The sequence below is a fragment of the Mesoplodon bidens genome (assembly GCF_964165515.1).
Source record: "Mesoplodon bidens genome assembly, chromosome: 1".
NCBI classification, from domain to species: domain Eukaryota; kingdom Metazoa; phylum Chordata; class Mammalia; order Artiodactyla; family Ziphiidae; genus Mesoplodon; species Mesoplodon bidens.
Genome location: NC_138176.1, coordinates 35,680,057 through 35,694,315, shown reverse-complemented (window position 1 = coordinate 35,694,315; position 14,259 = coordinate 35,680,057). Strand labels below are relative to the sequence as shown.

The 14,259-nt window shown below is 36.3% G+C and overlaps 1 protein-coding gene across 2 annotated transcripts in view; it reads right to left on the bottom strand.

Moving 5' to 3' along the window:
- Positions 1–14,259, bottom strand: part of IDE (insulin degrading enzyme) — a 125,899-nt gene that overhangs the window by 67,938 nt on the left and 43,702 nt on the right. For both annotated transcript variants that reach the window (XM_081250007.1, XM_081250006.1), the window contains exons 2-4: positions 9,957–10,141; positions 8,437–8,644; positions 5,246–5,415 (exon numbers count right to left, since the gene is read on the bottom strand). In XM_081250007.1, the coding sequence (XP_081106133.1) occupies positions 5,246–5,415; positions 8,437–8,644; positions 9,957–10,141 (563 nt within the window). The remainder of the gene's footprint in view (positions 1–5,245; positions 5,416–8,436; positions 8,645–9,956; positions 10,142–14,259) is intronic.

Genomic DNA, 14,259 nt, shown 5'->3' with positions numbered 1-14,259 from the left:
GAGGTGGGATTCCTGGCTGAAGTCTGAGGCTAGGAGGATCACACATGGAGTCAATGAAGACGTGTGTGTGGAGACAGATTTAGCAAATAATATCTACAAAAATGGCTTTCAAACAAAGTAAATGACTCAAAACAGCCTTTGCCTATTTCTCTAGTGAGCTGTTTTATCTTTTACTTATTTACTTACAGACGTTCTTATCTGCTATATGCTTTGCAAGTATCTTCACTGGGTATGTGCTTGTCTTTTGTTTTTGTGTTTCTGTTGAACAGAAATCTTAAGTTTTAATGAAGTCAAATTTATCTTTAAATCTATGGTTTATCTTTACCTCTAAAAATATGGTTTCTGCTATGTGTGCTTGAGAACGCTTTTCCTATCTTAAGATTCTTAAAAATTCTCGTATATTTTCTTCTAAAAGTTGTATAAAGTTTTCTTTCTATAATTAGGTCCAATCAGCCTGGAATTTATTTTTGTGCATGGTGTGAGATGAGATCTAATTTTACTTATTTCTACCTAGATAATTAATTGCCACTGCACCAGTTATTGAAAGGTCCATCCTTTACTTACTAATTTGTAATGTACCTCTGTCTTATGTCAAGTTTCCATACACTTGTGGATATGCTTCTAGGGTCTATAATCTATTCTACTGTTATCTTCAGGTATCCTTGCACCAGTTCCACTACTGTAACAACTAAAATTTTGATATCTGGTAGAAGTAGTGCCTTCTTTGTTGTTCTTCAAAATTATCTTAGCTATTCTTGGCCCTTTACTCTTTCTTATTAATTTTATAAGCAGATTATAAGACTATAAAATAAAAACTTCTAGGGCTTTCAAATGGCGCTACACTGAATTTAGATAAATTAGGGGTGAAATAACTGTGTAATGTTGAATTTACCCATTCATGGACATGGTTTATCTTCCTGTTTACTCAAGTTTTTTTTTTAAATTTTATTTTATTTATTTATCTTTGGCTGCATCGGGTCTTTGTTGCTGTGTGTGGGCTTTTCTCTAGTTGTGGCGAGCGGGGGCTACTCTTCGTTATGGTGTGTGGGCTTCTCATTGAGGTGGCTTCTCTTGTTGTGGAGCACGGGCTCTAGGCACGCAGGCTTCAGTTGTTGTGGCACGTGGGCTCAGTAGCTGTGGCTCACAGGCTCTAGAATGCAGGCTGAGTAGTTGTGGGCTTAGTTGCTCCATGGCATGTGGGATGCTCCTGGACAAGGGCTCGAACCTGTGTCCCCTGCATTGGCAGGCGGATTCTTAACCACTGCACCACCAGGGAAGCCCTACTCAGGCATTCTTTTATCTCCATTATATATTTCTTGCTCTTCTGTTAGAGTTATTTCTAAATACCTTATAGCTATTTTTATATTGTAAATGAAATAATTTTTCCTGTAGCATTTTTCTAATTGATTACTATTGATACAAGAATACAATGTTAGTGTTTCTCTTCTTTTGGCAACGCTGGTGAATAATCTTATTATTTATTTATTTATTTATTTATTTTTGCGGTACCGCGGGCCTCTCACTGCTGTGGCCTCTCCCGTCGCGGAGCACAAGCTCTGGACACGCAGGCCCAGCGGCCATGGCTCACAGGCCCAGCCACTCCACAGCATGTGGGATCTTCCCAGCCAGGGGCACGAACCCGCGTCCCCTGCATCGGCAGGTGGACTCTCAACCACTGCGCCACCAGGGAAGCCCAATAATCTTATTTTTAATGACTGATCTGAAGAGTTCTTGAATTTTTTATGCAATCATATCATATGAAAATAAGGAAAGTTTCCTTTTGCTTCCTTTCAACCTCTTACTTATCACGGTTTTTTCCCTTAACTTCCTGCAATGACTAGTACCTACGAAAACTGGACAAAAAAGTGAATAGAGGATATTCTTGTTTTGTTTTTGCCTTTCAACAGAAATCCCTTTGAAACTTCAAGATTAATCATGATGTCTGGCATAGGTTGTTATCAACTCAAGAGTTTTTTGTTGTTTTGTTCATGAATGAGTGCTTTTTTGTTGTTTTGTTCGTGAAGGAGTTTTATCAAATGCTTTTCCTGGGTCTATCACTGCCTATGAAATGACTGCCTATCACTCTGAATTACTTAAACTGTAGGTTGGGACCCACTCGATTGTGATGAAATAAATTTAATGTATTGGCAGACCAGAATTTTTTTTAAAAGAAACAGAATATAACAGAGGGTACCAGACTACATCTGAAAATATAAGAAAGATATTGTTTGGTAAAACTTTTGTTTCAGTTGCTTACACAAACATGCATACATGTGCTCTGAGTAAAATATGCTTCTTACTGTGGGTTGTATAAAGAAAAAGTACTGTTAAGGACTAACATTGTATTGTAAGGTTGTCTTAAAAATACAGAACACAATGCTTGGTTTTTGTTCATTTAAAAATACCCAGCTTTTCCTGATATTAAATAATAATATTATTATTAAAATAATATTTTAATATTTTAAATATTAATGTTAAAATAATAAATCATAATCCCTTGATGGACAAAATGGCCCACATTCACAGAAACATCTGAAGTTACTAAAAAATAATAGAAGTAAATTAAGTATGAATTTCTGACAAGGATTCTTCTGCAAGAATAACTTTTGCAAAATTTTATACGTGGGTAATTTCTAAGATAAGGGTATACAGCTTTCATCATACTTTCAAACTTGTCTGTGACCTTAACAATCGACAGAACCTCTACTCCAGAAAGTTCAATGTTAGTTTATATTTCTAAAATCAGTAGGTAACTTGGTATTTGCATTACTTATATCACATTTTCTGTACTTTGGTACTGAGTCTGGCAAACTCATCTCATAGCTGTTTACATTACCTCATATTTTGCTAACTGCCTAGCCTTGTCAGTGGTTAAAAAAGAAATATGCTCTTAAACTCCACCTCTACGTAACTGACCTCATTCAATGCTTTTCTTTGCCCATCACTCCCGAAACCTTCTTCTAGGACATTTTAAGATTGTTTCTTGTTTGTGACCAGAGGTAATACTGCTCACCTTATTCACTGGATTTATTTCTGGAAGATCTGTGCCTGCTTCCTGATTATGCTGATTGTGATTTAGCACCAGTGAAACTATTTAAAAGAAGGCAACTCCCAAAGAGGAGCTCTAACGCGTTCTGCACAATAGCAGCATTGTTGGTGGAGGTATCTAACCTGCCAAAGGAACTATTTAAAGGACAACAACTCACTTGGATGTAGTGATTTTGAAATTTGGTTTTTAGAACTCAGTCCCTCTTGATATACCATGTATGCTGATGTCCTCTACGAAAGCCACTTTTCAGATAATTAATCATTACATAGACATTTTAGAGACCACAATATTCACCTTAGCAATGACGCTGTCACAGGGTGCCAAATATTATAAGTCTAACGAATACAGTATCACTGCTTCTAATTACAATTTTTAGAAACTCCTATTTCTATAAAGCTATGCTAATTCCCTGGCTGCTGCTAGATATATTAGAATGGTATCCAAACTGAAAGAAAGCTGTCTTTATAGTCTTTTTTAAAAAGTCCCCCAAATTAACTTATGTAATAATCATAAAATTTAAGTACACTAAACAATCTATTATTTTTATGCTATTTCATAATCCCCAAAGCAGTATTTTAAAATCACAGCAACCTTTTTTTTTTTTTTTGCGGTACGCGGGCCTCTCAACTGTTGTGGCCTCTCCGGTTGCAGAGCACAGGCTCCGGACGCGCAGGCTCAGAGGCCATGGCTCACGGGCCCAGCCACTCCACGGCATGTGGGATCTTCCTGGACTGGGCACGAACCCGTGTCCCCTGCATCGGCAGGTGGGCTCTCAACCACTGAGCCACCAGGGAAGCCCCCACAGCAACCTTTAACAATGATTACATCTGGTGAAGTGGTAATGGCAAGAGTAGATGAAGAAAAGGGCAACATTTTGTTTTTGCTTTAAAAAAAAAAAACTTTTGTATCATTTAAATATTTAAATTAAATGTACTTTTTAATGAAAAACTGAATAAAGGAAAAGGGTACAATTGTAAAATCAAGAATCTCTACATTTATTTTATTCTACTCCCTGTTATCCCCACTTCTAATCTCCTACCAGGATGTTGTAGCACACTGAGAGCAGGGACCTTGTGTGTCTTCTATAGTCATGCCCGGAGCAGACGCTATGCATCTACCTGTAGATAGTAGAGGTGGAGGTGATGGGAGCAGGGGGGGTTCAACAAGCCTTGAAGTGAGCATTCTATTTATTCAGAATAAAGAGATCTATTATCTCCTCCCTTTGAAATGCTGGTTAATATCTACTCACAGGGACTTCCCTGGTGGTCCAGTGGCTAAGACTCCAAGCTCCCAATGCAGGCGGCCCGGGTTCAATCCCTCCCTGGTCAGTGAACTAGATCCCACATACCGCAACTAAGAGTTTGCATGCTGCAACTAAAAGATCCCGCATGCCGCAACTAAAAGATCCCACATGCTACAGCTAAGACCCGGCGCAGCCAAATAAATAAATAAATATTAAAAAAAAAAATCTATTCACAGCTCTAACTGCTCTGTTCCTTAAACAGTCAGACCCCTATTTGTATGGGATGGCCAGAGTAACCTCTAGAGGGCTAAATAACTGCTTAGGTCACTGTTACTACAATTTTGAGAATATCATTCCACGTATTACGTACAAAGTCCAATGCCAGAATCACTCTGTTGTACACCTGAGAATTACATAATATTGTACATCAACTACACCTCAATTAAAAAAAATATCCAATGCCAAGGGCCCAACTCCTGTTGACATCCTTCTTTTTGAACTACTAGCCAAAATGTTACTCATCTGTTAAAGGGATTATTACCACTTCATTCTTACTACTTCTAAAATCTAAATTCAATTCTATCACCTTGTTATCCAACAAACTTGCTTCCTATTTGGTCACTCTTCTTCTCAATAAACCTTCTCCATGAAGCTCACATACCTAAGCTTTAACCTCTTCTTAGGTCACGAATCACAAATATAGGTGCCTACATAGGGACCTGCCAGGTAACATATGTGTAGGGGCATGGTTTAAGAAATACCAAGGAGTAACAATGATATAACAACCATTTATCAGCTCCAGACTCTGAGTTTATGAACAGGGTAGGTAGGAACAAGGAGTTCTGCAGTCTTCTATCCTGAACTGTAAAATACAATACTGGGCAAAGGGCAAATGGGCCATGGTTTAAATGAGGTCAAGGAGAATGGATGCATTAGAGCCGCAGCTGACAAACCTGTTCCAAATTTGCTGAAGGGGTGTTTGGGATTCCCTGTAGCTTTCTCCAACTGAAAGAGTCTCCAAGCATCGTTCATCACATTCTTCTCATGTTCTGAATCAACTGCATTTACCTCTCTGTCTTTGCAACTCTCATCAAACAAGGGGCACAGGAAAAACTGTGCAAACCTAAGGGTATGAAACATAATTAACAATTTGAAAGCTGTTATTTTAAGTGGTCTTTTAAAAATATGTTTTAAAAAAATGTTTGAAACTTAGATAGGAAATATGAATTCTACAGAATAAGAAAAAACTACCATTGCTACTAAGAAAAAAGGAATATAAGTTCTAAGTAACAGAAGAAAAATATAATATCATACATATGTAAATTCAGAGAACTCTACCCCAGATATGTTAAATAATTAGTGAAAATATAAAAAGATTAACACCTCTGATTCTGACAATTCCCATGTGTTGTTACCACACCACCAAGCAATTCTCCGACACCAGCTGGGTGGCCTAAAATTCAACTCAATACTGGTATCATCAGATCTCACAGGTCCTACAAGACTGCCCCCAACTTCAAACACCAACTGCAAGTCCAGGTTGTCACCTGGGCTTCTGACCAACTGGCTGTAGATCAGAGGTTCCCACGACCTCCTCCTCGGGTTCGAGTAATTTCCTAGATCAGCTTACAGGACTCAGAAATGTTTTACTTACTAAATTACTGGATTTATTAAAAAAGGATATGATTCAGGAACAGCCAGATGAAAGAGATGCATAAGGCAAGGTATGTGGGAAGGGTATGGAGCCTCCATGCCCTCTAGGCAGGCCATCCTCCCCAAATCTCCATGTGTTCACCAACCTGTAAGTTCTCCAAACCTCGTCAGGATTGGGTAAATCACTGACCACTGGTGACTGAAGTCAATCTCCAGCCCCTGGACTGAAAGTTCCAACCCTTAATCACAGGGCTGGCTCCCCTGGCAACCAGCCCCCAGCCTCAGATTATCAAGGAATTTCCCCAAAGTCACTTCATTAAAATAACAAAAAGCAACCTTTGGCTCTCATCTCAGGAAATTCCAAGGGTTTTAGGAGCTATGGGCCAGGACCAGGGACAAAGACCAAATATATATTTCTTATTATAAACCACAATACAACAACAAAAAGTCAGGGCAGACTTATGAGACAGAAGCAATGTATTTAAGATTTACAATTCGGCATGTCCATGAAAATCCCTGTTGTATATGCCTAATTCTCCAAGAAAGGAAAAGGCAGGTAATGGTTCTTAGACAATAAATCTTAAATTTACAGTTTTAAGTGCAATTTCACTAAGACTCAGGCATTTTAGGACACACTAAGTGACCTATTTTTAAAAGGCTCTATCTGAATATTTTTCCTTCTTATAAAGAAAAGGAAACAAACTTTAATTAGTGGAAAAAATAATGGAGTGAAAAACCTATGACACAGTAGTTTGACTAAGACATAATTATGGGCTTTTATGAAATATTAAGAGAATTTTAAAAATTTAATAAGCAGTGGTTCAACAAATAACATGGCATGTAACTTTAACATAAGTAACCAATATGCTTTTCTTGAGGCTATTCTTTAATTGTAGTACCAAAGCTGAACTAAGATTCCTTTAGTTAATAAATTAACTCTCCTATATCAGGTTGCAATTTAAATCATGATTTCATATAGTAATAAGTCTTCTTAAGAAACTTTAGACCCCATCTTATAAAAAAACAACGTCCAGAATTCAGATGGAGCCAAGAGAAGAGGCTCTGTCTGAATGCGACTACTACTCAGTGGGCCTAAGAGACTCCTGGGTTTATAAACATCTCAGCAACTGCACCTCATAGTCCAGCCATCAAAAAGACGGTTACCATTACTTGATATTATTTTAAGCACATAGTGAATACAATCCCGTGCTAAGTACTTTACGTATACCAATCCAAAGGGAAACTCCATCTATCCGGAGCCTATAATCAAAGATATATGGAAATAGATACTTCTAGACATATAACCACTTTTACCTACCTCAATTCAGGCTGGGAAAAGTGCCTAATAGCTACACACCACAGCTGGATAAGTCCACATAAAGGGTCATGATTCTGACACAGTATAATCAATATTTTTGAAAGATGCTCTATATAAGTGGTTTTTTTACTCTGATCCAAGTAACAGACATCCTCCATCAAACAGAGATCTATTATATGAACATCTGCTGAAGCATTTGTAAAGCAGGAAATTAAATTCAGTGTATGATCCCAGGGAACTCATTAATGGAAGTCTTCTGGGAATACATACAAAAAGATGATTACACCTCAAAGCTGCTGCCTGAAGACTGAAACATACGCTAGAATAAATAAGAAACAGGCTACTCGGACCCAGTCCTGTATCCTGAACCCATGCCCTTGTTCTGTTAATGTTCTTTGTGCTACAGAATAAATTCAAACTATTAGGTTTGAAAAAAAATGACTATTAATATAAGTAAGCAATTAAAGCTGAGAATTACTAAAACGGTGAAGTCAAACTTCATTATAGACCCATCAAAAGGCTGCAGAATTACACCTTCTTGGTAACACAGAAAACTAAAAATTCACCACGGGAAAAATTACACTTTGAACAATGAATCAAATCACTGATATGATAAAAAAATTATATATTGTTAGCTGTACAGAAAATTGACCAAGAAATTAAAATAGCCTAATGGAGCTTGCTCCAGAAAATACTTTCACAAAATGTCCCCAGGGCTGAAACAGCAGGTCAAAACATTCTGTATCCACTAAGTATCCTTGAGGATTGAGGAACTAAAGGAGAACAGAATATTTAAGTTCTAGCATTCTGGAACAGGAGTATGGTTGAAAGGAGATCCATGACATTATTACAGTTTATTCTTCATCACATGCTTCATATGTAATACCAGTTAGAATGGGAAGGCCTGGTGAGAATTTTGTAAGTCAATAAAATATTTTGTAGGCTTAAAGTCTGGTTTAAAGTCATGCCATTATTTTTCCTCTACCACAAAGTAAATATATGACATCATTCATTATTTTCTTTTTTATAAAATCCAGAGAGGGAAAATACTGGTTAAAATATCTTTTGTTAAGCTATAAAGCTGTGAAGACATCTTTGTAAAAATATTAATTTTTATTATTAACATGATAAGTGAACAAAGGTGGATAATTCATAGGGTATTTTCAGCATTACCTGTCTAGGGCACCTTCTAGGTGTTCATGAGAAACATCAAAATAGTAATTGGTATGCTCTCCACTAGTAAAGGCATTTGAACTTCCTGCATGCTCACTGAGAAACTGGCTGTATTCATTTTCTTTAGGGTATTTCTTTGTTCCTAAAAATAGCATATGTTCACAAAAATGACTTAAGCCAGCAATATTTGCAGGATCTGACAAGGAACCTGAAAGAGAAGAGAAAATATACATATATAAAAAATCATTTTTTTAAATGTTGAAAGCTATGGAGTACAGATGAATCACAGATGATTTGGAACTTCTGTTAGCATGATAACTCCAACCATAGTCAGAGAAAGTTAAGCATAGGCTACTCTAAATGGTGCAGTTTAGATTCAAGCCCCAGCTTTTGATATCAGTTAGTTGGTGGCCTTGGGCAGATACTTAACTCCTCTGGACATTAGTTTCCTCACACATCACACTAAGAGGAAGAGTTGAATTCACTGTTTTAAAGAGCTAGAAACTTTGTAGCTCTTATATTTTATTGCAGGAGACAATATAGCATAGTGCTAAGAGCATAAGTTTGGGGGTTAGCAGCTCTACTAGCTGTAAAACTTTGAGCAAAATATTTTGCTTCTGTCACTTTTTTTTTTTCTTTTTTGGCTGCACTGGGTCTTCGATGCTGCACGCGGGCTTTCTCTAGTTGCTGTGAGTGGGGGCTACTCTTCATTGTGGTGTGCAGGCTTCTCATTGTGGTGGCTTATCTTGTTGCGGGGAACGTGGGCTTCAGTAGCTGTGGCTCGTGGGCTCCAGAGTGCAGGCTCAGTAGTTGTGGCACATGGCCTTTGTTGCTCCGCATCATGTGGGATCTTCCCGGACCAGGTCTTAAACCCATGCCCTCTGCACTGGCAGGCAGATTCTCAACCACTGCACCACCAGTGAAGCCCTCAGTCACTTTTTGTATACATACCTTACTTAGAGAGTTGTGCAACTACAAATTAGATGATAACTTGCAAAGCACACTGAGCTGTGCTTGGCAATAATTATTTGTTCAACTTATGATGGTTATTATCTTATTTTCCCAATTCTAAAATGCCATTGAGTTAAATAAAAGCTTTTCAGAGAGGAAAAAAAGAATCTAAATGTACATATAAATAAGAAATAACTTGATTAAAGCAGCATAAAATGTGGAAGAAATGTGCACACAAGAATTTAGGAAATATGGTATTCCCTAGTATATCAAAAGTTTATAAAAGTAAAGGCATTAGAACTGTCACTGTCTTAAAGGATGGGAATGAATTTCCTTGCTGCTAGGTCACCTTAGCTGGGAACCTAACAAGATACTTCTGGTAAATGTAAGGCGATTTAACTTAGACTACTGTAGATTACCAACAGCTGTACAGGACTACTGTACAAAGTAAGGTACATCGAACTGGTAACTACCAGGTCTCCATTCGAACAAATATGGAGAGTTCTAATAATTGTCAACATTAGGTCAATGAAACTGAACAAAGCTTAATTCATAATTTTAAACTGTACCTATGTGTACATCAAGTGCTGCTGATGATTTATCTGTTGTGGGATCACTGATGAGAAGTACTTTGATCCCATTGGCCAGCTCTAGTCCACGGTATTCTCGCTTGTCCTCAGGAGATTTGATGATATGATTTCCTATTCTCTTGATAGCTGGATTATTCATTTTGCCGTAAGTCTTTTTTGGGAAACTGAAAAGAAAAAAATTATTAATTGTTGGATTATGCTTTTTTCTTTTAATGAATAAAGAGTAACAAGCAAAACCATATAATATATCATCAGATTAAAACATATGTACAATGAAGTACAACTGACATACAATATTAGTTTCAGGTGTAAGCACAGTGATTCATCACAAACTGATCACCACAATAAGTCTAGTAACCATCTGTCACCACACAAAGTTCTTAAAATATTACTGACTATATTCCCTACATCTCCATTGACTTATTTATTTTATAACTGGAAATTTATACCTCTTAATCATCTTCACCTAGTTTGTCCAACCCCCCCCGTCCATCCTCCCCTCTAGCAACCAACAATTTTTCCTCTGTATCTGTGAGTCTGTTTCTGTTTTGTTTGTTCACTTATTTTGTTTTTTAGATTCCACATATAAGTGAAATCATATGGTATTTGTCTTTCTCTGTCTGACTTATCTCACTTAGCATAATACCCCTCTAGGTCCATCCGTGCTGTTGCAAATGGCAAGATTTCATTATTTTCATGCCTGAGTAATATTCCTGTGTGTGTATGTGTGTGTGTGTGTGTGTGAGGTATGGTACACAGACACAAAGACACACACAGAGACACACACACACACACACACACAATGGAATATTACTCAGCCATGAGAAATAATGAAATCTTGCTATTTGCCATTCATCCATATCTTGGCTACTATAAATAATGCTGCAATGAACAAAGGTCTGCCTATATTTTTCAAATTAGTGTTCTCATACTTTCTGGATAAATACCCAGAAGTGGAATTGCTGGATTGTATGGTAGTCCTATTTTTAATTTTTTGAGGAAACTTCATACAATTGGTGCACTGCATGAAGTCCACCAATAGTGCACAAGGGTTCCCTTTTTTCCATGTCCTTGCCAACACTTAATTTGTTGTCTTTTTTTTTTTTCTTCTTCACATTTCTTTGTACCTGTCTTGTGATGATTGTCAATTGGCACTTCTTGCTTACATTGATTTGTTAATATTGCTGATTTCACGGCTTCACATCTCAATATTCAATTATAAATTCATATTCCAAAAGTTACACTAAGATTCAGAAGGATCCAAATATAAAACGAATAATTCAAGCTTTCAATACAGAAAAAATCATGTTCAAATTGGTTTTTTTTTTAATTTTAAGTAACAATGGTTCTTAATTGTTGTCTTTTTGATGACAGCCATTCTGACAGGTGTGGGGTGGTTTTGATTTGCATTTCCCTGATGTAGTGATGTTGAGCATCTGTTCATGTGTCTGCTGGCCACGTGTATGTCTTCCAAGGATAAATGTATATTCATTTTTTAAATGTCCATTTTAAAAATCAGATTGTTTTTGATGTTGTGTGAATTCTCTATATATTTTGGATATTAACCCTTTATCAAATATATCATTTGCAAATATCTTCTACCATTCAGTAGATTGTCTTTTCATTTTGTTGATGGTTTCCTTAGCTGTGCAACAGCTTTTTAGTTTGATGTAGTCCTATTTGTTTATTTTTGCCTGAGGAGATACATCCAAAAAAATATTGCTAAGAACGATGTCAAAGAGCATACTGCCTATGTTTTCTTCTAGGAGTTTCATGGTTTCAGGCCTTACATTTAAGTCGTTAATCCATTTTGAGTTTATTTTTGTATATGGTATAGGAGAGTGACTGTTTTCCCAGCATCACTTGCTGATGAGAATGTCTTTTCCCCAATGTATGGTCTTGGCTCCTCTGTTGTAAATTAATTGACCCACATGTGAGTGGGTTTATTTCTAGGCTCTCTATTCTGTCCCATTGATCTATGCATCTGTTTTTGTGCCATATAGTTTTGATTACTATAGCTTTCTAGTATAGTTTGAAATCAGGAAGCATGATAACTCCAACTTTGTTTTTCTTTCTTAAGACTACTTTGGTTATTAAGGGCCTTTTGCAGTTCCATATGAATTTTAGGATTATTTGTTCCGTTCTGTGAAAAATGCCATATTTTCATAGGGATTGCACTGAATCTGTAGATTGCTTTGGGTAATGTGTACATTTTACCAATATTAATTCTCCTATCCATGAGCATAATACCATAATCTTTCCATTTATTTGTGTCATCTTCAATTTCTTTCATCAATGTCTTATAGTTTTCAAAGTTCAGGTCTTTCACCTCCTTGATTAAATTTATTCCTAGGTATTTTATTCTTTTTGATGCAAATGTAAATGGGATTATTTCCTTCATTTCTCCTTCTGAAAGTTTGTTATTACTATACAGAAACATAACAGATTTCTATATACTGATTTTGAATCCCACAGATTCACTGAATTCATTTATTAGTTCTAACAGTTATTTTGGAGGAGTCTTTAAGGTTTTCTATATACAGTAGCATGTCATCTGAAAATAGTAATCCATTACTATGGTGAATAAAAGTGGTGAGGGTGGGCATTCTTGTCCTGTTCCTGATGTCAGAGGAATAGCGTTCAGCTTTTCACCATTGAGTATTATGTTAGTTGTGAGTCTGTCATATATGGCCTTTATTATGTTGAGGTTATATTCCCTCTATACTCACTTTGTTGACAGTTTTTTTTCATAAATCGATGTTGAATTTTGTCAAATGCTATTTCTGCATCTGTTGGGATGATCATATGATTTTTATCCTTCGTTTTGTTAATATAATGTTTCATGTTGATTGATTTGCAGATGTGGAACCATCCTTGAATTGCTGGAACAAATCCCACTTCATTGTGGTATATGACCCTTTTAATGTATTGAATTTGGTTTCCTAATACTTTGCTGAGGATTTTTGCATCTTTGTTCATCAGGAACACTGTCATGTGATTTTCTTTTTTTTATAGTGTCTGTATCTGGTTTTGGTATCAGGGTAACACTGCCCTTGTAGAATGATTTTTGAAGTGTTCCTTTTTCTCTTTAATTTTTTAGAATAGTTGGAGAAAGACAGATTGATATTAAGTCCTTTTTAAATGTTTGGTAGAGTTCACCTGTGAAGCTGTGTGGTTCTGGACTTTTGTCTGGAACTTTTTGATTACTGATTCAATTTCATTACTAGTGATCTGTCTGTTCAGATTTTCTGTTTCTTCGTGATTCAGTCTCAGAAGATTGTATGTTTCTAGGAATTTATCCATTTCTTCTAGGTTGTCCAATTTATTGGCAAGTAATTGTTCATCACAGACTCTTATGATCCTTTGCATTTCTGTGGTATCAGTTGTAACTTCTCTTTCATTTGCTTTTATTTATTTGGGTCCTCTCTTTATGAGTTTGGCTAAAGGTTTATCAACTTTGTTTATCTCTTCAAAGAATCAGCTTTTAGTTTCATTTTATTTTCTATTGTTTTTTAGTCTCTATTGCATTTATTTCTGCTCTGATATTTTTTACTTCCTTCCTTCTACTAACTTTGGGCTCTATTTGTTCTTCTTTTTCTAGTTCCTTTAGGTGTAAGGTTAGATTATTTATTTGAGATTTTTGTTTCCCGAGGTAGGCCTGGATCACTATAAACTTCTTTCTTAAAACTGCTTTTGCTGTGTTCCACTGATTTTGGAACATTGTATTTCCATTTTCATTTGTCTCAAGGTATTTTGTGATTTCCTCTTTGCTTTCTTCACTGGCCCACTGGTTGCTTAGCATCATGTTGTTTAGCCTCCACATGTTTGTGTTTTTTCCATTTTTCTTGTAACTGATTTCTATTTTCATACCATTGTGGTCCCAAAAGATGCTTATTTAATATAATTTCAGTGTTCTTAAATTTTCTGAGACTTGTTTTGTGGCTCAGATGTGATCTATCTGGGAGAATGTTCCATGTGCACTGGAAAAGAAGGTATATTCTGCTAGTTTTGGGTGAAATGGTCTGTAGATATCTATTGAGTCCATTTGATATAATGTGTCATTTAAGGCCAATGTTTCCTTATTGATTTTCTCTCTGAATGATCTATCCATTGATGTAAGTGAGGTTTTAAAGTCCCCTACTATTATTGTGTTACTGTCAATATCTCACTTTACATCTATTAATATTTGGTTTATGTATTTAGGTGCTCCTGAGTTGGGTGCACATTTACAAGTGTTATTATCTTCTTGTTGGATTGATCCCTTTATCATTATGTAATGCCT